General features: G+C 35.7%; 3 protein-coding genes across 4 annotated transcripts; 1 reads left to right on the forward strand and 2 right to left on the reverse strand.

Annotated features, from left to right (window-relative positions):
- Positions 1–3: 3 nt before the first annotated feature.
- Positions 4–27,444, reverse strand: LOC116296863 (stimulated by retinoic acid gene 6 protein-like). 2 transcript variants are annotated; one of them, XM_089040875.1, is made up of 20 exons: positions 27,384–27,444; positions 27,186–27,251; positions 19,491–19,539; positions 19,023–19,108; positions 18,457–18,596; positions 17,891–18,011; positions 17,609–17,681; positions 16,674–16,826; positions 9,236–9,330; positions 8,794–8,858; positions 8,653–8,714; positions 8,153–8,246; positions 7,613–7,688; positions 7,421–7,496; positions 4,712–4,760; positions 2,712–2,838; positions 2,298–2,405; positions 1,914–2,077; positions 1,255–1,362; positions 4–366 (listed from the first exon to the last, which is right to left on the reverse strand). In XM_089040875.1, exons 2-20 carry the CDS (start codon positions 27,188–27,190, stop codon positions 137–139), a joined length of 1,881 nt encoding a protein of 626 aa, XP_088897001.1. In that variant the 5' UTR covers positions 27,191–27,251; positions 27,384–27,444; the 3' UTR covers positions 4–136. The 2 variants fall into 2 exon arrangements, with proteins under 2 accessions (XP_088897001.1, XP_088896997.1); XM_089040871.1 differs by having other exon boundaries at positions 27,339–27,421.
- On the forward strand, positions 10,765–13,129 carry LOC148914090 (uncharacterized). Its single transcript, XM_089040853.1, has 3 exons — positions 10,765–10,847; positions 10,962–11,024; positions 11,835–13,129. The coding sequence occupies exons 1-3, from the start codon at positions 10,765–10,767 to the stop codon at positions 12,523–12,525; spliced, it is 837 nt and encodes a 278-aa protein (XP_088896979.1). The 3' UTR covers positions 12,526–13,129.
- On the reverse strand, positions 13,184–14,257 carry LOC148914091 (uncharacterized). Its single transcript, XM_089040855.1, has one exon. It carries the CDS (start codon positions 14,072–14,074, stop codon positions 13,277–13,279), a length of 798 nt encoding a protein of 265 aa, XP_088896981.1. The 5' UTR covers positions 14,075–14,257; the 3' UTR covers positions 13,184–13,276.
- Positions 27,445–27,551: the final 107 nt, after the last annotated feature.

Below are 27,551 nucleotides of genomic sequence, written 5' to 3' on the forward strand. Positions count from 1 at the left end.
ACATTTTTAGTTCTAAAACTTTTTATTTTTAACTAGCAATAATCTAAAACTTAAGTGTTACAAATAAACTCCCTCAACTAAACTGCGCACATGATTTGCAAACATTGTTGACTATGGCATTCATGTACAAATGAGACTAATAGACTTCCAGACTCTTCAAACGCTCTGCTGGTGGAAATGTATCTTCCAAAACAATTGGAGGCATCTCAAGCTTCACGTCACTTGTGGAAGGCAACTGTACACTAGGACGGACACCTTGTTTACGATGACGCATGAGGCTTGGGTTGCGCATGAGCAGCACCGCAAGAAACCAGCGGTTCAAAGCCTTGCCAGAAACACGAGGCCTGCTGGCGATGGTCGTTTGACCTGAAGATAAAATCGAATCGATCGAAGAATGTATTAAAAGTAAAGTTTCTAACGTAGAAAGTTTTGTATTCGATATCCTAATGGGGTTAAGAAGAAATGACAATAGGAGGCGCGAAGCGTCTATTAGAATGTAAACTAAATTGCTGCGATGGAAAAAAATTGGGTTTTTCGCTTCCGTCAATTAAAGTGCCTATTAGTTTTAAAATAGAAATAAGAATGGCATTTGCTTTCTTTTTAATGTCTCTTTACGTTGCCGAGATATTCAATATAGAAATGAAACAATGATGACGTCCACCCCGGATCCTTGTAAAAGTCAAATCATCAAATAGAGAATATCTCTTTGAGAATTAGCTCGAATGTTATACTGGTTATAGTGCTCTAGATTACCACCAAAAAAGCAGCAAATGCCAAAGACAAGGATCTCGCAACTTCTAGGTTCTCGAAAATTGAAATGAAATTCCCTGGAAACACATTATGAATGACAAAAGTACCCCATGCCACAATTCGATTCAGCCAAATAACTAGGTGAGGCAACCTGTAGTAACAGCAATACCCCCCTATCGAGTTCGCCTGCTCAGCCTTAGCCTCGATGATGTATAAATGTGTTGTTTTCTTTCATTAAAGTCCATTTATTTTAAGGAATGTACGTTCTACAAAAAATTACAAGTTGAATAAACTTCCACAGGTTTTGGATGAATGTCTGGATCTATGAACGCACAACTCAGGCTAAGGCAGAGCAGAATAGAATTGGATAATGGAGTTTTATACAATGTTTCCACTAACCAGCCAACCAGTCAGCTAAAAAAAATTCATTCAAATGCATGGCAAAAAGGCCCATTTTTAGGTTAGCAGTAAACATGGCAATATTTATCCATGCTGTAGCAATACCTCTTTCTCTTCTGCGAACTCCTTCGAGAAGCAACTGACAGAAACATAGCATGACAGGGTGTTTGAAAGCCACAAGTACACTAAGGAATCCAATGTAGGCCATGTAAGCTAAGAAAAACATTACAATATTACACAAACAACAAGCATTTTGCAATGAATCCTTCTTAAAAGTACCATGGATGCAAGCCTCACCGTTAATGGAAATACAAATGAAATCACGCATTTTCTCGATGGAATTTGTGGAATTTCTTTCGTATTTCCATGTTAGCCTCGTATACATGATACTTTTGAGAAGAGTCCAACAAATAATATTTTCATACGAAGTAGTAATATGCTTTCACCAGGGATTCTACACACAATGCTTCAGGCTATACTAAGTCATGGGGGTACGCGGGAGGTGGTTAGGACTAGATGACTGTGTTGGTGTTTATTGGTTCGGGGATGCACCCAGCCTCCCTCGTCTTATCGAAAGACCAAGCGATTGATTCCGATAGCTGTTCCTGATCTGAATAATCCGGCTTTTGATATGATGTGATATGGTGATATAATACATCCCTACGGGCTAGGGTCACGCAACCTTAAATTGAAGGCTGTTTGTGATACACATTTATTTATCTATTTATAAAGCCTTGTATTATTCAAATATTGTGTATATATACCTCTGTCGAATCTCTGATATCCCTTCATCATAGTGGTACGATCTATTCGAGGCAGGAATACCAACCCGATCAATGCTCCTTTCACAACACGAAACAAGCCCGCCCATAAACCGACCAGGATGTTGAAGAAGAAGAAAAAATACGACATGATGCCGAACAGACGCCTGAAATATGCAATCAAATCACGTACTGAAGCTTTTCCAAAAAAATGGGTTAAATAGAACTGAAAGTTTATGACCAGTGCCATCTCCTGAGAATTGGAACCTATTGTTTTGTTCCCCAGATTGAGCTGCATTCCAAAGTGCTGCAAGAGATCTATACTGCTACCTCTATAATTATTATCACAGCTACCAAAAAGTCACAAATTAAAAACTAAAAACTTACCTGTTGTTGATGGTAATCGACATATCTGGGTAGGTGTGGTCTTTGAATACGAAATGCGATAGAAGAATCATCGATATCCAAGTCAATATGGGAGTGATGATGTAGGGCCTGTGAGTGAAGTAGTAGATTATTGCTAAGTAAATAAGACTGTGACTGTGACTGTGATTGTGACTGTGACTGTGAAGTTATCACGGTAACTCACTGAAAGTATAATTGTCATTGTCATTGTCACTGTTCATTATTTTTTATGCTTCCCTTTTGTCTGTGGTCCACAAGCAAAGCGTGCAAGAACAACCGAGAAGCACTGTCGTAACTAAAGGGCTTCTGAAACTCCAGCTAATCAACCATACAATATAAAAAAGAGCAGTTCCATATATAATAGCACATGATTTTACCGAACATTTTTTTACTTACAGAATCCAAAGAATGAAGCATCTAATGACTAATAAGATTTCCTCGGTCGTCCAAGACTTGAATAGCAGACAAATTGTGTATATCGGCAAAAGAAGGAAAATTACAGAAAGCGCGTTGATCAGAAGACCTAGAAATGACAAAAACAGCAGGCATACATAAAAAGCTGATGTCTATTTGTTAAATAGAATAGAGAATAGAGAATAGAGAATAGAGAATAGAGAATAGAGAATAGAGAATAGAGAATAGAGAATAGAGAATAGAGAATAGAGAATAGAGAATAGAGAATAGAGAATAGAGAATAGAGAATAGAGAATAGAGAATAGAGAATAGAGAATAGAGAATAGAGAATAGAGAATAGAGAATAGAGAATAGAGCTCGAACACCACGTCAAAATCCCCATCAAATGGTTAATCAATTCCCCCTTATCAAAAAAAAGTTTTAAAAAACTCTTCCAATTAATAAATTTACTTTGTTTCTTTCCATAATCCAATCATTATATGACATATTTAACATATATCCATATTTTGGATTCTATAACATGTTACACAAGGACAAGAAACGACCTTTACTCGCAGGGTACACAAGGACAACAACCATAACAATTTGTACACATTTTAGGCTGTTTTTATTAGTATTATTGATATTATTCCTTGGCGCCATAGAAAGTAAATAACCCTACGTAGAATTTCAATACGTAAAATTTTAACGACGAACATAAACTCTATTTACACCGCTTTAGGTTTCCTAAAGTTTTCATGAAGTAGTAAGAAAACTCCAAAGGGTAAGGCAAGTTGTTTTTCACTCTTTCGTATGCCCAGTCTGCTATGTTCCTACATGATGATCTTGAACGCTCGCAGAAGCATTGTGATGGACTTGAACAGCTAGCACATTTTAGATGCACGGATCGAACGGATCGTACGAATGGTGAGGACCCCTACAGAAGCACACTTTCACTGTTTTCGCGAATCGAACCCATCAATAATTAGATGCACGAATCGTACGGATTGTACGAATCGAACGGATCGTACGCAATGGCGAGCTAGTATCCCAAGTTACTTTGCGAGTTTCGTTTTCCAATATGGCGTCGCTTTCTACTCGTCTGTAGCAGTGTGCGACTTTCACTTTCCGTAGCAGCCGTTACATGACCTGTACGAGGTAAAAATTCATGAACTTGTATTGTTTATTAAAAATACTCTTAATCTACATACACATTTGTTTGGATTTGCGCTTGTATCCTCCTGGGCGAGGACCCCTACAGAAGCACACTTTCACCGTTTTCACTAATCTTCGAACCATAAGGATTCTAAGGATGGTGAAGATACCGACATCTGAAAAATTCCATTTATACTTTTATGTATTGTTCCTCAAGTCCTTGACATGATACCCTTCCATTCGTACCATCCGCACGATTCGTATGGATCGTACCTTTTGCTCATACAGTATACATTATTTTTTTTTACCATTGGTACGTTAATTTTTTTAAAAATTCATTTTAACCACCTTCGACATTTCCAAAATATTACTTTCGTACAAATTTTACGATTGGTGAATATAAGTAAAAGCATTATCATGATTAACACCGTTTCCAATTGATAATTACATTACGGATCACACATCCGTATGAAATATTAATACCCCATCTAATAAAGCACACTTCATGATTTTCTTCACATCAAAATAGTCTAAGTTTGATTTCATGTACAATTCGTACGATTCGTAAAACGTTCGTGAAACTATAAGTATAGTATTCACTACCACAGGGTGACCATAACCATTTTATACAGACGGTGAAAAAAGCACTTCACACAGGGTTACCGTAAAAGGTTAAGTGCACACAACTAATGATATGCATGTTTTATGAATATCAATGACTTTCAGGAATCGTACGGATCGTGAGCCACACTGACGATCCGTATCACGTCGACAGTATTGGACAACCCTCATCTAATATTATCATAACAATGAAGAAGAAAGAATATAACACTGTTGATATGACTTACCTACAGCGGTAAAAGCAATTTGGTATCCACAGAAGCGGAGACTCTTTCCCTACGTCAAAAGACAACAACTCAATCAATAGCTGCAATAAGCCTTTTCATAGTTTAAGAATCGACTCCACTGCGCATGCGATTTTATCCCGAATTTCTAATCTTCTTTTGTTTAATTAAGAACAAAAGAAGGTTTAGACAAAAGAAGGTGAGAAATTCGGGATAAAATCGCATGCGCAGTGGAATCGATTCTTAAACTATGAAAAAGCTTATTAAGTTGTATCGAACATTCTCGTGGGGTCATATATATATATATATATATGAACAACACTGCCTCCGTAATCGAGTGGTTCAAATCCATCAAAAACAAACAACAACACAGTTTTATTTGCTTTGACATCGTTGAATTCTACCCATCAATCAGCCATGACCTCCTTAACAGAGCGCTTGACTTCGCCTCAACATACGACAATATCACCAACGACGAACGAAACATCATAATTCATGCTAAGAAATCAATCCTCATACACAAGCAGCAACAATGGCAGAAGAAAGGAGACACAACATTTGACGTTACAATGGGCAGCTATGACGGCGCTGAAACATGCGAGTTAGTAGGAAGTTTTCTTCTTTCTCAACTACAGAACCTTAACATCAACGTAGGACTGTACCGAGACGACGGACTAGCCATTTCTAACGCCACACCGAGAGAAACTGAAAATATCAAGAAAGACATTTGCCGAATCTTCAACAACAACGGACTACGCATCACCATCGAAGCCAACAAGCAGATCATCAACTTCCTAGATGCTACTTTCAACCTAAACCAAAATACCTACCAGCCCTACATAAAGCCTAACACTACACTGCAGTATGTCCACCGTGAGAGCAACCATCCACCAATCACTACCAACAACATACCTGCCGGCATCAACAGACGACTGTCATCCCTTTCATCCGACAAAGCATCCTTCGACCAAGCTGCCCCTCCATATCAAAAAGCACTTGACGAAAGCGGATACCAGTACATCCTAAACTACGAACCAACCGCGACCACAAAACGCAAAAACAGACAACGAAACGGCATACTCTGGTACAACCCCCCATTTAGCAAAAATGTCAGCACCAATATCGGACAGAGATTCCTTGGCCTAGTTGATAAACACTTTCCTAGAGGCCATAATCTTAGGAAAGTCTTTAATCGTAACACCATCAAGATCAGTTACAGCTGCATGAACAATGCCAAACAAATCATTGACAATCATAACAAGCGCATTTTACATCCACCGAGAGACGACAACGACACCGCAAACAACACAAAGGACAAGAAAACATGCAACTGCCGACAAAAGAACAATTGCCCGCTTAATGGCAACTGCCTCCAATCATCAGTTGTATACCAAGCCACCGTCACAAGAAAGGACAACAACACTAACGCAACATACATAGGACTCACAGAAAACGACTTCAAAACAAGATACAGAAACCACACCGCCTCATTCCGCCACGAACAACATAAAAACTCGACTGAACTCAGCAAATACATCTGGACTCTCAAGAACGGTAATATCAGCTACTCCATTTTATGGCGCGTCCTATCTTCAAGCTCCGCCTACAACAGCTCCAGCAAAAGATGTAACCTTTGTCTTAAAGAAAAGTTTCTAATAATTTATCGACCGGAACTCTCATCATTAAATAAGCGCAACGAACTTGTATCTTCATGCCGCCACAGAAACAAAGCATTATTACGCAACAGCTAAACTACATCCACTAATTAATTATGTATACTTTTTCTATATAAATGATAGTAACGAATATTCTTATCATTAAATCCCCTGAAGAGTGAAGCAATTCACGAAACAGGCTTGTCGGGAAAAATGTTGTCTTGACTTTCTTCCCAAACAAATATATATATATATATATATATATAACAAAGTATGTAATGTGGTCTATACTGTTGAAACAGTGCTCGATGCGTAGGGATGCAGAGCAATAGATACGCTTACAGCACCGAACTTTCTAAATACATCTGGGACCTTAAAGATAACAACAAAGACTACAACATAGAATGGACAATCATCACTTCAGCCAGACCATACAGCAACATTTCTAAGAGGTGTGACCTGTGCTTAACAGAAAAGCTACTTATCATCAAAGCAAACAGCGACACTCTTTTAAACAAGCGATCCGAATTGATCTCCAAATGCCGACATGAAAACAAGTTCTATCTGATGAACAATAGAAATCCAGGCCTAGCTAATTAACTCCTTTCCGAACAATACTTCTTTTGTAAATAATCATTACACCTCTTGTATATAAATATCACAGTAATAGGAATATGTTTCATTAAAGTCTGTCTGATGAGTGCGTAAGCACGAAACTCGGAGTTACAGTGAACATGTCTCGTCTTTAATCCAATCTTTACTATATATATATATATATATATAAGCCAAACGGTTCAAAACAATGTGAAACTAATATCTGTTACAGCTATGTAACAAAAGGAATCCACACTCATCAAAGCAAGACAAGTTAAGATAAAAGTTAAAAACGAATTCAAAATAAAATTACTATGTAAAAACTTTGACGTTGCAAGTGCAAACGCTTTTTCTTTACATAGGGAAAACTAGACCAAGCACCTGGAGCTCCCAAAACTTACGATATTTTTGTAAGGTTAATTATGCTTTTATTAGTATATTATTAATGATATTACATTCTTACAACAAGCATTTTTGGGTGAAGAATCTCATCTGGTAGCAGCCCCGTTCTCCTTCTATATGTTGTGAGGACATCATTTCTGTTATGAAAACGAAAAGAATAATGAAATGAACAATGCATGTATCTCGTGCGTGGTCAACACCACAATTAATGGTTAAAACTGATCAATAATGAATTACTAAATTAGTCTGTCACCTGTGACTTCTCAGGAAAAAACCCAGTTGCATTATTGCAAGAAGACATGCCAATAACACAGATGTAATCATGTAGTCTGTAGATGAAAAGAAGGTAAAGAGATATCAGTGCATTCCTGAAAACAACATTTATGTATATTTATGTCTTCACAGCTTTCGTTTTCTTTCATCTGTTCTTTTGTTCGCTTGATCGCTTAGAGCGCGCAGTTTTGGCTTAACACGAACATAGATACAATTATTTCAATAAAATTATTGTCACCTAGAAATATGAGCGACTCAAATTAAAATGCTTTGATTGATAGAAATTATGATCACGTATTTGATATGCATACAAAAGAATGGCTGCCGAGGTTACTTACCATAGCAACTCACAGAAACGTTCAAACAAAAGCGATCATTTAAATAGGATGACAAACGAAGTTATATTTCTACGATGTCCCATGCTTTTAGCCTTTTTAATATACGTCTCATTGGTGCTATTTGGTTCCACTCCAAATTTAGTGTAAGTATATTTCTTGATCATAAGCCAAATCTGCCTTACCGTTCAGAGCAGTATCTTCTTCCGACTGATGTCGCAACAGAAATGTTTTCCATTTTGTTTCTGCTGTTATCCAAATTAACAGCAAAACTGTCAGCTACAAAAAAAGTACAATATCATTAAAAATTTAGAAAAAATACTTCAAAAAAGAAGGAAAAAAAACAAACAAACAACAACAACAACAAACGAACGACATAAACACATTTGAAAATAACTTAGACTCCCTCCCGATAGCACGCACGAGATTTGCCGTTGCGCTAGAGTAAGTTTTGGTGGACGTCAATTAAGGCGTTTTCATGACACTCCCTAGCCTAGGCATCTGCATTGAAAATGAGACGTTCTTTAAAACTTAAGTATATACTGTCAGGAGGAAAATTCTTTGCATTATTAAGATAGAACAGTAAAGCATTACATAAAACATCTACAAAATGTTTTTCTTGTGCTTTGTTTGTTAGAGCAAACACTTCATACTGGTTAGATAAAGTTGAATCTAATGCACACACCTGGTAAACAAATATACAGGACACAACGAAAGATGACAGGATCTGAGTGGAGAACTTGAAGTCTGAAAATCAAACAATCAATCAATCGATGGATCGGTCGTTCGGTCGATAGGTCAGTTGTTCAGTCAGTTGTAAACCCACCTGGGCGTGTGACGTATATCCAGTTCTTCAGTGAATTATACCAGGTGCCATTTTGGTTAGGTGATCTACAACAGAGAAATATATACATGACAAAATTAGCTGTGATAATTTATTCTTATACTGTTAGAAATGCAACTTTTTCAAACTCGAACGAAATAAGACTATGTTCGAGCTCTAAACGCGAGCGCAAATAGCAGGGCAAAGTGGATAAATCATTGTTCCAACGTTGTCGTAGGTTATGAAAATGCGTGCAGCATAATCGCCTGCAGCTTGTTTGCATCATCGTTACAAGTGTTGCACTATGTTACTTAGCAAAATCAACGTTGTCCCCCATATCAAAAAAAAAACAACAAACAAACAAACAAACAAACAACAACAACAACAACAACAACAACACAAAAAAACAGAGAACTTTGATTGAACCGTATCTCTAAGGACATACCTTTCCCCTGCCTGGTGTAGTTGATTAGAGAACAGAAGGTTAACATGAGCTCTCTCTGTTTTGCCGGCCAGGTTAATGGTTGTCGCTTCTTCATTCTAAAAGAGTTATAATCGTACGTTAGACTGAGGTACTTCAAATGAGCCGAACCTAATGACACAAAAGAACACCGCCTTATTGTCAATTGTGTTAATGCGTACGGCTCATGTGAAATTTGACATTTGACCTTAGTCTAAACAGATATGTAAAAGAGCAGAACAAAAGTAGTTCAAAATTCCGTTCAAAATAGACCCAACAGACCTCCTTATAGCATTTCAGACCACGTTCTTTGCTTACCACTATATTCATAACTACGCCAGTTCAAATCGCATTGGAAATTTGGCGTTCCTCTTCCGTCAACCAAAACGTTCGGATTTATTTTTTTATTTTTTATTTTATTTTTTATTCAATTTTTTTTAAAAAAGTGCGATGTTTAAATGGAAGCTTTAAAGTGCTACTCTGACACGAAAATCGTTCAAACTTGGATTCAGCTGAAACTTCCTAAGAATACTCTTTAAAGGTCCAATAATCACTGTATGAAGTGTTTTCTCGATATTCAGGACGAAAGTATGATATTTTTACGATTATGTTTTGGAGTCTGTGACGTCATACACTCAACATCAAACATTGCTACATACATTTCTTTGTAGTTTATGATCAAAATATCAGTAGTAAAGGGAGAAAGAAATACCCAAACACCCCAAAATATAAATTATAGTCACAAGTAATGCGAAATAAGCACATTAGCCACCCTTTAGGCTTCATATGAATAAAATGAATTAAGGTTTTATATACAAAGAAATATATGCAGCAATGTTTGATGTTGAGTGTATGACGTCACAGACTCCAAAAAATAATCGTAAAAATATTCATTTACTTTCGTCCTGAACATCGAGAAAACACTTCATACAGTGATTCATGAAGTGGACCTTTAGAGAGTATTCTTAGGAAGTTTCAGCTGAATCAAAGTTTGAGCGATTTTTGTCAGAGTAGCAAATTTGTGAAAGTCCTTCAAAATATTTAGAGTATTTTCGATTCTAGGATATGCAGATCATCAAAATAAAAAATAAAAAAGCAGAAGAATAAGCCGGTGATTCAAATTTCTATTTGAAGACCATTTTTTTCGAGTTTCCTTTCAAGCACTCCACTTAAAAATACATTCAGAAGTAATAAATTCAGTTTGATTGACTGCAGCGAAATACCAGATTTACAGTGCGAATTGAACTGGCGCGGAGTTATGAGCATAGTGGTAACGGTTGCGAATTATGGATACGAAGTCAAGCAAAGTATAACAATTCCCAAGCGGTTAATGTCATGTGGTTGTGAAATGGGTATCCTTAAAGTGTACCTAACGCCTGATACAATACTTTCAGTATTGATTCTACATAAAGTAAATAGGGAGTTTAAGATAGGGCAGCTACGGTAGACTACTAAGGTTGAACGCGGTTCGTGATCTGGGACGAGTTTCAATGCGCATGGATGAAAATTCATGCATGCAGTGGCTGGCCGCGAATCCGGTATCATTTTGGCTTCCTATTTCAGCCATGGCTTCGCCGAATGCAGAAAATGAAAACTGGTGAGTGTTTATCATGAGTTTTTGGCAAATGCGTACGTATATCAGGTTAAATTTATGAGAATGTATTGTATAGCTTGCTACGATTTAACACGCTGTAATATCGCAATTTTTTAGTTCCACAAGTCCATGCAATGTTCCACGTGTGGAGTCGGATGTCACCGGTTCTCTTCGCAATAAGTAAGTAAAAACAATCAAAACAACTTTGTAATTCTTTCACAAGAGTTAATGCAGAGAGAGAATAAAGTGCATTAAAATGTTTTTCTTAGTTGGGGTTGATTGTCACATCACCTTATTTTAATTGCAACAAGCGTTCGCTCTAAAATATTTTTATATTTGTACTTTCAATCCCACGACACTTAGGAAACGAAGTAGGAAAATAATGTACTATTATTATTGTTATTGTTATTATAGTTATTACTATTATTATTATTATTGTCATCATTATTGTTGTTTGAATGCAATTAGTTTAAAACCATGAAATATTTTGCTGGACTAACAACAACTAATTTGCATCTAACATGGAATAAACCAACCATGCACTTGCGACATCCTCACTGGAAAAAAAAACTTATGTTGATAAACTTTTTCATTTCCTTCTTGTGTCGTTCTTTCTGTTCCTAATTTTATCATTCTATGCAGGAAATTTTGTATTTGCGGCTCAATAAAGTTTTGTCTTTCTTGGCACTAATCAATTATGAGCAATATATTGAGAGAGGTGCTTTGCTAGAGTATTTTCCTTATATCCGTGAGACACTTTTTAAGAAATTGCACTAATTAGTTCTCGCTAGTCTTTGTTCAGTAAAAAAAATTGCACTAAATTAAATTTGCGATTTTGTCAGCAAACTATTACACAGATGTAATGGAAGCCCTTTCTCTATTTCATGGGTACAATATATTTGCACTTAATCATTCGCTTATTATAACTTGGTATTCAATTATGTTTAGGGCATGAAAAAAAATTTATTTCTTTTTTTATTTCATTTACAGTGGAACATTTAGATGGACAGAGGAACGAGATAGACTTCTTCTACGACAAATAGTATCCCTCGAGCCTTTTGCCTACAAAGCTGGGACTAAAGAAGCAGGTCTTAGGTGGACAGAAGTAGCAGAACGGATCAACTGCTATGCTCATTTGATCTCAAGTCAACCTAGAGATCAACGCAGTGTGAGGGAACGTTTCAACAAATTGTTGGCAGACTTCAAGAAAAAAAGCAGGAATGAAGAGTCTGCAAGTGGCATTGCTCCTGATGACCAAACAGAAAATGAGATGATATTGGAAGAAATAGTCGAAAAAATGAAATCTCCGCTGATCCAAGTTGCAAGGGATGAAAAAAATCAGGAAAAAAAGAGACAAAATGCCATATTCATTAGGAACAATGCAATGGAAACATGGTCTAAAACAAGAAAGAGTGGTAGTGAAGGTGGTGATTCGGGTTCAGAGGGGAACGGCCAAGTAGAGCAGGCGTTGACCAAAAGACGTAAAACAAGAAAAGGAGGGTCAGAAGCACTGCAGTACTTGGCTGAAAAAACAGAAGTAGAAACCGCTCTGCGAAAGCAAGATCTTGAATTACGCAGAGAAGAAATGCGTCTTCAAGCAGAACAGCAAAAGGAACATTACAAATTGCAACAGCAACAGATGCAACTTATGGCTGACATTGTCAAAAGACTAGCAAAATAAGTTTTTGCCTTTTAAACCACTCGGTTCTTGTTTGGATTTGTATGTTAAATTACATTACTTAATGTAATGTGAAACGCACTTTAATAATACTTTCCACTAGCTAGTGTTTTTGTTCTATTAGAAATGCTTTTATCGATATCGTACAGTATATCAGTCACAAAACAAAACTAAAGTATGAGAAACCAAGATGCGTGTGTTACGTATGTAAGCTATTTATTCAAAACTGCATTATTCAACTTATAGAAATAATATTATTGTGAATATATATTGAATAATTTTAAGTATTTGTAAATATTTATTACTGATCAAAGTGTAAAACCTGGTTTACCCGAGCAACGCAAATACACAAACAAACGAAAGGACTGGCTTGCGTTGTAGTATTGCGTTTGCGTTTTCACCGGTACGGTTCACACGTTAAAAATGAAAGAATGGAAACCTTTCCATTTTCTTGCGTTTGCGTTTGCACTTGCGTTGCTCGTGTGAACCAGGCTTAATAGTCAATTGGACCAGGTTATAGTAACTATTATTATAATATAACAATTATTAATGTAATTATGAAGATGTATTACCAGAAGGCTTAATAAACCCAAGAAAATAGATGTAACCGATGGAATTTCAATTGGGGTATACTAAAATGTATCAAATTAAATAAGATCTATTTCAGGGGTGTAATGACCTACTTTATTCTATTAAAAACAACAACAAACAAACAGAAGAGCGTTGCAATATTTCCAACAGGATATTATGCGCTTTATGCTAAATAGTCAGCTAATGTTGGAGGCTCAACTTGAAATGACTCAGAGGTTGTATTACCATACAAACAAGTGAGCATGTTTCTGAACAATGCACTTACAATGTACTGCTTTCCTACTGCACTTAATCCTATCTTTAAGTTTTTCTTGTAGTCAATGAACTTGAAGTAGTCCGAGACATCGCGAAACAACCACTCCACGGAGACTCGGACTGAGCTCATAGCTTCATTGAAAGCCCTCATATCAGGTGTTAGAACAGGAACATCTCCAACGCGATAGGGACACATCAAAATGGGGCGGAGCGGGTAGGCTTGGTCACCGTATACACAGAGAACGTTCCCTGCTAGGTTGAAAGCTATTCTTTCAAGGGTTCCCAAGAGTCCCGAATCTCTTAACATCCCTGCATCATGTCGGCACCCTTCCACTGGACCGTAAAGATTGGCTATCAAAACATTTGGAAGTGCTAATGCTTGAAACTTTAGTGCGTGAACTCGTTTGTGTCCGTTGTATACTACGTTTTGGTGTAAGCCGGGTCTGCATATTGGACGGACAGTCCCATCAATGAAGCCAAAACAATTCGTTAGAGGAGCGCCTTTTCTTAATATGACTTCTGAATATCGTTGAAGAGATGCTCTGGAGAGAAAGGGTTGATTCCAGGAGGATAAACGGAAACCATGAGTTTCATAAATCCAGTCAAGCACAGTGTTTGTTATCATGCATATCTCGGGTATTGGACGAGCGAACGTAGGAATCATATCGTAATACCGACCAGGGTAGGCCAATCTCTTTAGCAGCATGCACAAGCCCTCTAATCCACTGCAGACAGTCCCTTGAGAACAAACGAAGCGTACAGGTAGCTGCAGATGGTTCCCTAACACTGGTATATCCTCTTTTGCGACTCTGAAGTTAGATTCGCACTCGCTAGAACTCAAGTCATCCAAGCAAAAGGAGTCGTATCAGTCCAGAATGGATAAGAAGGATTAGAGGGTTTATATTCTTCATATAAAACCAAGAACTCATCCTCTCTCAAAATACCATCAGCAAAGGCAGTGACGATTGCATTTCTTATATCTTCAAACGACATTTCTGCTAGCCAACACTCGGATAGCACTCGGTTGCGAATCAAAATATATCATTTTTTGCGACCACTGAACCGTATACGGTATGCTCGATCCAGTATACACCAGACGCGTTCAACCGTAGTAGTCTACCATAGCGGTCTTATCTTAAACTCTCTAATAGTTGAATGGTGAAATGTTTCTTCATTTGAATGTTGCGTCTTTAAGTTATGAAGGTTTATACTTCCATTATGTTACTGACTGTGACGTCGACCCAAGCTTCATTAAATATACAAATTTTGACTGGTTCATACAAAAAGTTTTTAAAAAGAATCATTATTATATATATATATACTCAAGGTTTTCACAATGTTTATTGTAAATCTGATGTCTCATAATGGCTAGAGTTTAGTGTAAAAATTAAAACAAATACACTCAAAAGCCTGGGGTGAAGTCACAGTCAGCAATTTAATGGTAGTATACACCTTCATAACTTAAAGACGCAACATTCAAATGAAGAAACATTTTACCATTCAACTATTCAATTTATGTAGAATCAATACTGAAAGTATTGTATCGGGGTTTAGGTGCGCTTTAAACGTGGTTGGCTATGAAACCAAAACAAGAAATAAGAAATCCTGCATGAGATAAAAAAAAAAAAAAAAAAAAAAAAAAAAAATAGAGGAAAAGGGAAAAGAAAGTTAAGATGGTTCAACGTAGTTTTTTGGTCGCCCTTCACCTTTTGAATCCGCTTTACTTTAGCTTATTGAATCTAAATTTCATTCCATAAAAGTCTGTGAAAACTTTCTGAGGTAATTTGGCGATAATTTGTGAGATCTATGTTTATTTGCTTGTCGCGGGTAGTCCAAAAACAAGAGATATTTAGGAAAAACTGTTTTTCGCAAAGTTTGTTTATCGCTGTTATGAAAACGTTGATTAGCATAAAAATAACATTTTTCGACACTTTTTTAAGCCCATTATATGGTGTACAATGGAAGGGTTTCCAGTATAAGCCTTTTCAATCGATTCTACTGCGCATGCGATTTTATCCCGAATTTCTCAACTTCTTTTTACTAAACCTTCTTTTGTTCTTAATTAAACAAAAGAAGGTGAGAAATTCGGGATAAAATCGCATACGCAGTGGAATCGATTCTTAAACTATGAAAAGGCTTATTTTGATCCTGCGTTTCGCGCAATGCATCTATGGATTGCGAGGGGGCAAACAAAGCAAGTCGTCACAAGAGATGTATGGGGACGATTCATGTTTCCCATTGAAATCCGTGATTTGGTGGTGAATATTGCACTTTATCTCTCTAATTTTATCGGATATGAAGTCGAGGAATGCGTATTCCGATCCAATTCGTAAGTTTTTAGTTTGAATAGTGGGATATTACAGTCGGAAAACTCGATTTTCTTGCGTAAGCTAGATCGTGAAAGTACATAGCGACACTTCGACTAATTGTCTCAAAATAGTAAGAATTTTGTGCAGATATTAACGGAATTACTCAATAAAGTATTTTTTTATTGATTCATCAGTATGTGTTAAGTGTTTCCCTTACAAACATTGATGTATATTTTTACGGCCGCAATATCGGTACGATCGCAAAACGGTCAGAAATGGTTGTTCGGAGAGATGAAAGTTGTTTTTATCGTGCTATTGCTTTGTGCCTGGACGAAATTATAAATGATAAAAGACTTCTGAAAATAAAGATATTATGTAGCAGTTTAATTCAAGTATATCCAAAAGTTTTTGAACCGTTACTCTTTACTTAGAAGAAAATGTTGGAGTATATACGGCTTTCCAACTGTGAAAGTTTCGATAGCCCTGTTCGAAGTGATTTGAGCACACTTCAGTGCTCCTTATGACTTTCACTGATTTTTTTCTTTTGGTCCCTCTGGCCCGCGACAAGACATACTGTAATATCCCACTATTCAAACAAAAAACTTACGTATTCAACGAATACACATTCTTCGACTTCATATCCGATAAAATTAGAGAGATAAAGTGCAATATTCACCACCAAATCACGGATTTTAGTGGAAAATATGAATCGTCCCCATACATATCTTTTGACGACTTGCTGCTTTGTTTGCCCCCCTGACAATCCATAGATGCATTGCGCGAAACGCAGGATCAAAATACTGGAAACTCTTTTATTCAGATTGATTGAGCTAAAGTAAGATTATGTATAAGGGGAATTCAAAAAGAAAAGTGTGATCAAAAACTATATGGAGCCATCAAAACACAAAACAAAATAAAAAGAAAGGAAATAACATCTAATTTTGAAGACAAATAAAATAGAAATACATACTAAAACTATAGCGATATTACTCTTACTTGCAGCATATATCGAAAACTTGGAAGGTCTTGAGCCCAAAGTTTCTTGATTTCCTTAAACAACAGTACGGAGTAGCTTCCAACGAGAAATAATGTGCAGACAATCACAGGTAAATTGGTCAAGACTCTCTTATACGATATGTATTCGATGTTCTGTAAAATATTCATCAATGCAACATTCACTGGATATTTCTTATCGTTTCAAACATAATATTTCGAATACACCGAAAAAAGCCTGAATGACGTGTGCCACTTTCAGAAACATCCGATGATATTTTTGGCTGTGCGGTCCTCCAACCGGAAACACTTGGATAACCTAGTATCATTAACCAACCATATTGCGACATTTAGTTCACTATTTTTAACCAGCAAATCAGATAACTCATCGATATAATAAGAGCGTGAGAACGTGATAATCTGATTGGCTCACACTGTTATCAGTTCAATTTCTGTCTAGTTTACCGTTATCTGATTGGTCAGTTTTATTCAAGTGATCCCGGTTAGTGTGTCCGCATAGTAAGCGACACGAGCGAGTTAAAATTGCTAAATTCACTCGCCATTGTGTTGGGGTCGCCTCAAACGCCTCTCTATCTGCAAAAATCGATGCTGAACATTTTAGTATCCGACGAGGACCACAGTTGGCGACCAAAAATTCAGTTTGACCATTTCTTTAAGTCAATTTCAACCTTTATTATCAAATTATAATTAATCATAAATTGTAATGTATTATTAAAAGTCTTTGTCGTCTTCAGTAAAACCAAAATCCTTTTTAGTGTGAAAAAACGTTTTTTTAAAATGTGGATTGCTGTTTCTAGATGATCGGCAAATACGTTTTCCAAAAGCGCGGGCATCATCATCATCGTCGTCATCATCATCATCTTCACTAATTTGCAATATTGTGACGTTTTGTTGTTGTATATTTTTGAAGTACGTACCGCATTTTTCAATAGCTGTCCAATTTCTTTATCGGGAGTGCAGCCAAAGTACAGAAACAAATCTACTATAAATCTTGAGAAATTAAAAAAACAAAAGAAATCAGTCAAGTCAAGAGCTTACTTGGTGAGAAAGAAAAGCTAACATTTTCGTGAAACTTCCTCAGCAACAAGTTGTGCTAGCTTTAAAGACCAATGCAGTGTGCATTTCTTAACGCAGTTTCACACTAGTTTAAAAGTTTCAGTTGACAAATCAATATTAACAGCATCTGACATATCCCTTACCTTACAAACGAGTAAATCAGCACCATTGTATATCCAATGATCTTGCATTCAGCATTAAGACAAGCGAGGTATGGATAATTGATGATGCCATATAGCATGGTCATAAGTATTCCTTGAAAAGCTAAATTACAACAATCGATTAAATGCAATGCAAACAAAGAAAACAAAAAGAAAAGACTCACGCTGCACATCCACAAATTTCGTAACATTTTGATAAGCTTGCACAAAAAAATGTATTGCTGTTTAGACTTCCATAAAGGCCTTGTTAACGCCCTAAATAATTTGAAACACTATTGTTTCTAAAACTGTTAGTAAATGCTCTGATATTTTTCTGGACTGGAATTGGGATCCCCTGATATCGATAAGCCTTGTCAGACAAAATGAGCTCGTGAACACTTAAGTGAGAATCGTAAGTGCCTCAGTTATCTTTTTGGTCTGGTTCCTCCCAATGAAAGGCTTATGTTCTGGATTTATGTTCTCAGTTACCTCTTGATCTTAACACAATAACGATCACAAATCCATTCAGTTTAATATGAACCAGCCTTTACTGACCAAGTATGATATACCTTTTGACCAAGCGGATCCTTGCAGGTCTTTTGAAGCAGCAGATGCATCGAAAGACATGTTAAAGGAGGAAGCGGCAGTTGCGCCAAAGGCAAAAGGTATGATGAATCTGTTTCTTTCATCGCCTAGAAAATCCACAGGGCTGTAGAACACACACACACACACACACACAAAGAACAAGTATCAAATAAAGGGGGTCAAAACCAGTCTTAGTACGCAAGATGAAAGTAAGAAGATGCCAGCCATTACTTCTCACACATATACGAGATCAACTTCAATTTATACAATTTATACAATATCAGCCAATTCAATAAAATATATTCTGATTTACAATAAGGGGGATGAGTTCTTTTAATGTGTTGTTCTCAGGCTCTTCTATGCCATGCGGGTTTTCTCCAGAATTTATTGGTATTCCTCCCTCCATAAAAATCAACATGTGAATTGTGAGTTGCGTGTTGTAAATATAAAAAGTAGTGGTAGTGAATGTGGAGGGAACCTCACGAAAAAACCCCGTACGGGAACGATGGTTGTAAAACATTAAAAAATAGAAATATTGTATGCAACTTACACTGGTAGTCCTGGACGTCCATTCCATAAATCAGGCTTCAGTTGAACTCTCTTCCTCATGAAGCTCAAAACAGCGATGATGAAAATCTTAAATGAAGGGTGACAGATTCAATAACAGCTAGTAAAATGTTCTGTTCTGAAAGTCACTAAGGCTGCAGCTGTAGTCGAAATAGAAAGCACGGACCTGATTACGGATAAAAAGTTTTAAAAGCTATTAGTTGAAGTCACGTGACTATGTTCCATTACGTCAGCACCCATTTGTTCATGACAAATTGTTCTTTGGAAAGTAGACAAACATATTGGGTTTATTTATCGGCCAGACGGTCAGGATATAGGGAACATCTCTAACCGAGGTCTTGAATACGTGGAGCGAAGCCGTTAAGCCGAGGTCGGTTTTTTTCGAGGCCAAGAGCACAGTTTTTCTCTATCTGGACAGACTGAACACGGTAACGTAAACAAGAGTACTTACAGCTGGTGCCAAGCATCCAAGATCGTACTTGTACTCATCAACAAGACAACTGAAAGACAACAAGATTACAACCAAAACTTAGGTCGCTATCAAGTTTTAAAGCGCCATGAGTCACATTATCCATTACAGTTTATCCTTCGCCACTGCCCCTGCGTTAGAATGACCATGGTTTTTCATTGTCAACCATGGTCGACCATGTTTTGACTATGGTCTAACCATTGTGGCTGACCATGATCAGAAATAATGATGACCATGGCACACCGTCAACCATTGTCAAAAGAGATTTTGTTTGATTTTACCAAAAAAAGGCATAAATTGATATAAATATTGGAAAATATAAGAAACAAAAGCTAAAAATGAGTTTTTAAATATTCTAAATAAATTTAATTTGCATTTTTTTCATGACCATGTTACACAGTCAACCACAGTCAAAGTATAATAATGATGACCATGGCACACAGTCAATCATGGTCAAACAACATTTTGTTTGATTTTACCCAAAAAAGGCACAAATTGATTTAAATATAAGAAAATATAAGGAACAAAAGCTAAAATCAATGTTTAAATATTTTAAATAAGTTTAATTTGTATTCAATGTTATGACCATGTTACACTGTCAACCATGGACAAAGTTTATTATAATGATGACCATGGCACACAGTCAACCATGGGCAAAGTTTATTATAATGATGACCATGGCACACAGTCAACCATCGTCAAAAGATATTTGGTTTGGTTTTCTTTAAAAAAACTTAAATTGATCAAAAAATGAGAAAATATAAAGAATGTTAATTCTAAAAATCCATTCCTAAATATATATATATATATAATTGGTTTGCACTATATTGTTATGACCGTACATGTTACACAGTCAACCATGGTCAAATTGTTAATGATGTTGACCATGGTACACAGTCAACTATGGTCAAAGTGTTAAAAATGATGATCATGTTACACAGTCAACCATGGTCAAAGTATTAATAACGTTCACCATGGTACACAGTCAACCATGGTCAAAGTATTAATAATGTTGACCATGGTACACAGTCAACCATGGTCAAAGTGTTAATAATGTTGACCATGTTACACAGTCAACCATTGTCAAGTGTTAATAATGTTGACCATGTTAAAAAGTCAACCGTGGTCAAAGTGTTAATAATGTTGACCATGGTACACAGTCAACCATTGTCAAGTGTTAATAATGTTGACCATGTTAAAAAGTCAACCGTGGTCAAAGTGTTAATAATGTTGACCATGGTACACAGTCAACCATTGTCAAGTGTTAATAATGTTGACCATGTTACAAAGTCAACCGTGGTCAAAGTGTTAATAATGTTGACCATGGTACACAGCCAACCAAGGTCAAGTGTTAATAATGATGACCATGGTACACAGTCAACCATGGTCAAAGTATTAATAACGTTGACCATGGTACACAGTAAACCATGGTCAAAGTGTTAATAATGTTGACCATGCATGTTACAAAGTCAACCATGGTCAAAGTGTTAATAATATTGACCATGGTACACAGCCAACCAAGGTCAAGTGTTAATAATGATGACCATGGTGCACTGGTGGACATGGTGCACTTAACTCATATTCTTTCCACATTGATTTTTTAAAAGGATGAAGAAAGATCTGTTACAAGAAGTAATGCCGAGAAAATATTTTGATAGGCTAAAATGAACACAAGGAATTATAGTGGGGAATCAAAATCCACAACATACTTGGAAAAGTCTTGCAGAAGCTATTACATATTGAACTTCTCTCTGTATAACAATTTATTTCTCATTTAGTGAGAAAATTATGAATTTTTCGAGAAGGTCTTGCAATTATTCAATTATAGTTTACTCAACAAAACTGCATGAAAAAAGTATATTTATTAAAGAAAAGGCATTTATCTGTTTCTTTGATCAATTTTCTTTAAAAAAGATTATAGTTAGCACATTAAACTGCATACCGTAAATGACCTATTAGACGCCCGGGGCGTCTATTACATTCTCGTAACGAAAGGAGGGCGTTTATAGATAAGAGGCGTTTATTAGAGGGGCGTTTATTTCATTCTTTAAAAACAGTGAAAATAAAAAACAGAGAAATATGCACCAAATGTAAGAACAGCAACGAGAAATTTTCAAAATCAGATCACAGTCAACGATTTAATTCGATTCAATATCAACATCGGAATCGTAATGGTCATTCAAGCATTCATTCTCTTCATTTGCTTCATTAATAATGTCTTAGTCTGTAATGTCCGCTAAAGGTCTGGGCGTTTGTGTTCGTCTAACTAAGAAAGCTGCATCTTGAGTGGTATTATGGGTGGTATTATGCAAGGACAAATCCACGAAAGATTGCTTGTACTTGACTAACTTTTGGAGGGGGGCGTCTATTAGATACGGGGCATTTATTAGAGAGGGGCGTTTAATAAATATTTGAACGATTAGTGGGCGTCTATTAGATACGGGGCGTTTATTAGAGAGTGGGCGTCTAATAGGTCATTTACGGTTAGCAGATTTGCTGTATACACTCAATTGAAGAATCATTGTCGGGTTCAGAAACACAGAACATAGAAGCTGAGACCGAAATGGCACATGGGAAATGACATAATTATATTATAATTTATTCATTTGCGCCATCCATGCAGTTGGTTTAGAATGCCAAACGCGATTTTGCTTTTAAACATGGTTGACCATGGTGTACCATGGTGTTGATTTTGCTTTCAAACATGGTTGACCATGGTCTACCATGGTATTGATTTTGCTTTCAAACATGGTTGACCATGGTCTACCATGGTATTGATATTGCTTTCAAACATGGTTGACCATGGTCTACAATGGTATTGATTTTGCTTTCAAACATGGTTGACCATGGTCTACCATGGTATTGATTTTGCTTTCAAACATGGTTGACCATGATCAACCATGGTATTGATTTTGCTTTTAAACATGGTTGACCATGGTATACCATGGTATTGATATTGCCTTCAAACATGGTTGACCATGGTATACCATGGTATTGATATTGCCTTCAAACATGGTTGACCATGGTCTACCATGGTATTGATTTTGCTTTTAACAGGGCTTCTGACAGGATGCGGATGATTTTTTTTTACAGGATTATACACTTTTTTTTAAATTTTGCTTCTTTATTTAGCTCCAAACTTTGTTTAACTAAAGTTTTACGCAATTATTTACAGTTTTACCTTGATTTTGCTTCTTTATTTGACACTGGCCTTGTTTATCTCAGGTTTTTAATCCACACGTGTAATCGTCGTGCAATTCTTCTCGATATGTTTCTCTCCAAAACATTGCTTTGAATTTTTTTTTTTGAAACCTTAAATTTATGATCTGTTTTTGAAGCTCAACAAAAAATCTCAACGTTATTTACCACCTCACCTCACCTTGCACAACAATATATCGTTTGCATATTCGTAGTTACTGCGCAGTAATAGATTGTCTATTATGTACGCCTTATTATAGGAAATTAACTCGCTCCACAAAATCAAAAATCCTTATAAATAGCATAATTTAAGTCGTGTTAATTTCTTCTCTTTTTTCCATATTTAACGGCTTCATAATAAATTCATCCATTTTGAGCTATTTTAGAAGTCGCTAGATCTCAAATGTTTACGAGAGAAATATTTTACGCGCGAAAATCTTGTCTGCAAATACACTTCTAGCCAATCAGAGAGTACGTTTTATTTAAGGCTAGTTACCAGGCTCTTTCACGGTTTTTAATTAAGAACGCCTTGTTCCTTTTCATTACACGATGGCGTATGATTCAATATACAGTATTAAACGCTGTTTATTGCTTGAAACTTGGTAAGTAAACAATAAAAAATTCGTAATTTCATCAAAATAAGAAAACATTATAATACATTTCTTCTTGATTATTAAGTTTTCTTTAGATTTTTGACGAATTATGTGGGATTTTGCCGGATTATGCGGAAATCGTTCGATTGTGCGGAAAAAGGCGAATTATGCGGGTCCGCACCCGCGCATCCTGTCAGAAGCCCTGTTTTAAACATAGTTGACCATGGTCTACCATGGTATTGATTTTGCTTTTAAACATGGCTGACCATGGTCTACCATGGTGTTGATTTTGCTTTTAAACATGGTTGACCATGGTATACCATGGTAATGATATTGCCTTCAAACATGGTTGACCATGGTCTACCATGGTGTTGATTTTGCTTTTAAACATGGTTGACCATGGTCTACCATGGTGTTGATTTTGCTTTTAAACATGGTTGACCATGGTCTACCATGGTATTGATTTTGATTTTAAACATGGTTGACCATGGTCAAACCATGGTTGTTATTTTACATAGCAAGACACTAACTGACCATGGTTGACCATGGTTAAACTTGTGGTATTTAACGTTCATGGTTGACTATGGTGAAACCAGGGTAACATCATGGACAAACCATGGTCAACCATGTTTACTTGACCATGTTCTAACATCATGTTTGACCATGGTCCTGACGAAGGGTGCTTTTACAACACATAAAAAGATCGAAAAAATTGAAAATAGGAAAATAAGAAGATGAAAAGGAAGAAAAGAGAGAAAGAAGAAAGCTAGGTAGAGGAAAGAGCTTTGAACTTTGAACTTTTTATTTATTAACACACATTAATAGAAATAAAATAATTATTACAAGGATATAATTATGGAAATTATAAGAGCCAATGATTTACAATTGAAATATAGAAAAAAGAATAAGAGAAAGTGTGTGTGGTTGTCGAAGGAGTAAAATACTTTCTAGTCGACAGCCACTTACTGTGATTGATTGTTATAACATATTTTGACCAAGAGCCGATTCAGAAATATATATAAATATTTACACTTAAATATTTCAATAAATAAAGAATAACTATTTACAATAGTACTTTCAATGAATTAAGAATAATAAATAATTATTGTTGTTTATAGCATACATATGTATACATATGTTCTATACATATATATACTACTATATTTGCTTAAGAAGAAGATGTATTTTTAAATTTTTCTTAAAAAGAGATAGAGAATTGAGCTTTTTTATCGTAATGGGAATTGTTTCCCAAATTTTTGTTATTAAAAATTGGAATGTAAACTTTCCATAATTTGTTCTAACTAAGGGACAAAGGAGATTGTCTTTTGAAGCATAACGGGTATTGTATTGATGTTGTTCTTTTGCAAGTTTAAGCATGCCAGAAAATATATCTGGGACATGTGTCCTATCATTAAGGATTTTAAATGCAAGTTCACCTGCCTTGTAATATAGGATATTTTGAAATGTTAATATACTTAATAATTTATAGAGGGGGGCTGCATGTTCATAGTTATTACAGAAGAAAATTCTTCTCATACATTTATTTTGAGCTGTGAATATTTTAGTTAAATTTGTTTTGTACGTATTTCCCCAAGATAATATCCCATATGCTAAGTATGGATAAATTATTGAAGAATATGCATCTCGTAATGTTTTCAAATTAACATAGTACCTTAACTTATTAATCGCTCCGATATTCTTAGATATTTTACTGTGTACAAGTTTGATTTGATATTCCCAATTAAGATGCTGGTCAATATAAACTCCTAAGTATTTAATGTAAGGTTTTTGTTCAATTTGAGGGACTTTAATCATAGGTCCTCTTTTCTTGGCAGACTTAATTATCATATAATGTGTTTTCTTTAGATTGATAGTCAACTTATTAGTTTCACAGTATTTTATTATATTATTCCACTCTTGATTAATAATATTTTCTATTACTACTGGGTCTTTGTCTGCAAAAAAGATGTTAGTGTCATCGGCAAACATTCTAAAATTTAGTTTGTGAGAGACATTGGGGAGATCATTAACATATAACAAGAAAAGTAACGGCCCGAGTGTGCTCCCCTGCGGGACTCCATGCTTAATGCGTCTAAGGCCAGATTTAACATTACCAACTTTGGTAAATTGACTTCTGTTGGTGAGATAACTATTAAACCAACTATGAGCTATTCCTCTAATACCATATTTATGTAATTTAGAAAGAAGTATCTGATGGTTAACCGTATCAAAAGCTTTAGTAAAATCAAGGAAAATTCCACACGTCATTTCTTTATTATCAATAGATCTTTTTAATTTGTCAGTTAATTCTAAAATTGCATGTTCAGTTGAATGATTTTTCCTGAAACCAAACTGATATGTATTTATAATCTTATGGTGGTCTAGAAACTTAGTGAGCTGATCATATATAATCCTTTCTAGAATCTTGTTAAATGATGGCAATACTGCAATTGGACGATAATTAGATGGATCAGTTTTGTTGCCACTTTTATGAATTGGGGTTATGCAGGAAATTTTGAAAAGATCTGGGACTATACCTTTTTCAATCGAATTATTAATTAAAAATGTCATAGGATCTGACAATTCAAGACTTGCAATTTTAATTAAGTAATAGGGTATATCAGCAGATGATTTACCTGATTCCAGTGATTCTAACCTCTGTTTAACTTCAGATTTTGACACTGGTTGTAAATAAAAGCTAGAGACTGGAGAATTAGTGATGTACTTAGTAACATCATCCCCAGTGTCAGGTATTTTACTTACCAATATCGGAAAAGTAATTATTTAGTTGGTTTGCTATGTCATTCATATCAGTATAAACAGTATCATTGTGAACGATACTTGTTGGAATTATTTGTGATTTTGTTTTTCGTTTAATAATATGGCCAATAAGTTTCCAAGTTTTTTTCAGATTGTTTTTGTTGGCTTGAAATTGAGACGCAAAGTATTCTTTTTTTCTTTTCTTTATAATATTATTTAAGAGATTTGAGTACTTTTTGTATTTAGTGAACTTTTCCTTATTATTACGATCATGAATATAACTACTGTATAGACGTTGTTTATTCTTGATTGAGCGAAGGATGCCCCTGCATAACCACGGCTTACTGTTTACCTTTGCCCTTAGTTTTTGATGTTCGTTTCAGTGGAACATTACTGTCAACAATCGTATTAATGGTGTTCAGGAAATTTTGGGTTGTTATATTGATGTCTGCATCTATTAAGTCATTCCATTCAACATTTCCTAATTCTCGTAGATATTTTTCTTTATCAAAATTACTATAATCTCTGTAATAAGTTAACGGATTTTCCCTTTTACTAATATTGCATGACAGTAAACTAAAGACAGCTAGGTAAATGATCACTAACATCTAGCGTAGAGAGAGCGAAGAGAACAACAACAAAATAATAATGCCGAATATTTGAACCCATTATTATACGATATATAAAACACTCCTGCTCGTTTATTAAACAGTACACCTTTTGCTGTTCAGTAACAGAAAATATACATTCATTTGTGCCAATAGTTGTCGTATCATCGTGTAATGTACTTTTATCAACACCACACGTATATTCATGGGCATAAATGGACAATCAATAGCGCGTTTGTACATTCATATATTGCTTTTTTTTCTCTTAAAGTTTATTTGAATCATGCAAATGTTTGTCGAACCACGTTAAAGAATGCTAGTAAATTGTCACACGGTCATGTTTTCTATTGTGTTTTCCTTAAATCAAGCTCCAACTAGAACAGCTTCTTACGGTTGCGTCCACACAAATACAGTAGCCCACACCAATACATCTCCACCTGAACGAGCAACATATGTCTGTATTTATAAATAAGACACTATAATCAAGGCCTTTTGGAGAAGCTAAAGTTACTACTTACTCCATGCTTAGTACTTGAGAGTGAATACTGCGGTTAAGACTTTTTATCCACTGCTCTTTGCTTGTACTTTTGATAATAAACATGCAACAAGTATTCAGTTTTAAACATTAAAAAAGTCAACATTACACGAGTACAAATAATAATATTGCTTACATGTATTAAAGGAAATTATAAACTTCGCTGACACTGCTTACTCACAAAGTCGTTCTCGCTAGGACGGTGAGCGTTTTCGTAGAATAAGTGTCAATTCTTAGAATTCATGCTTGAATGAGAGCATGACTGATTGTTAATTGTATTCCTTACATTGGTCACGCCATACTTAAGCATATAATCTCGTACCCAGAGCCCACATTCCTCTTGGTCAGT

Source organism: Actinia tenebrosa, unplaced genomic scaffold, assembly GCF_029948245.1.
Source record: "Actinia tenebrosa isolate PJP-AT-01 unplaced genomic scaffold, QUT_ActTen_1.0 PGA_scaffold0__85_contigs__length_37466705, whole genome shotgun sequence".
In the NCBI taxonomy this organism is placed as follows: domain Eukaryota; kingdom Metazoa; phylum Cnidaria; class Anthozoa; order Actiniaria; family Actiniidae; genus Actinia; species Actinia tenebrosa.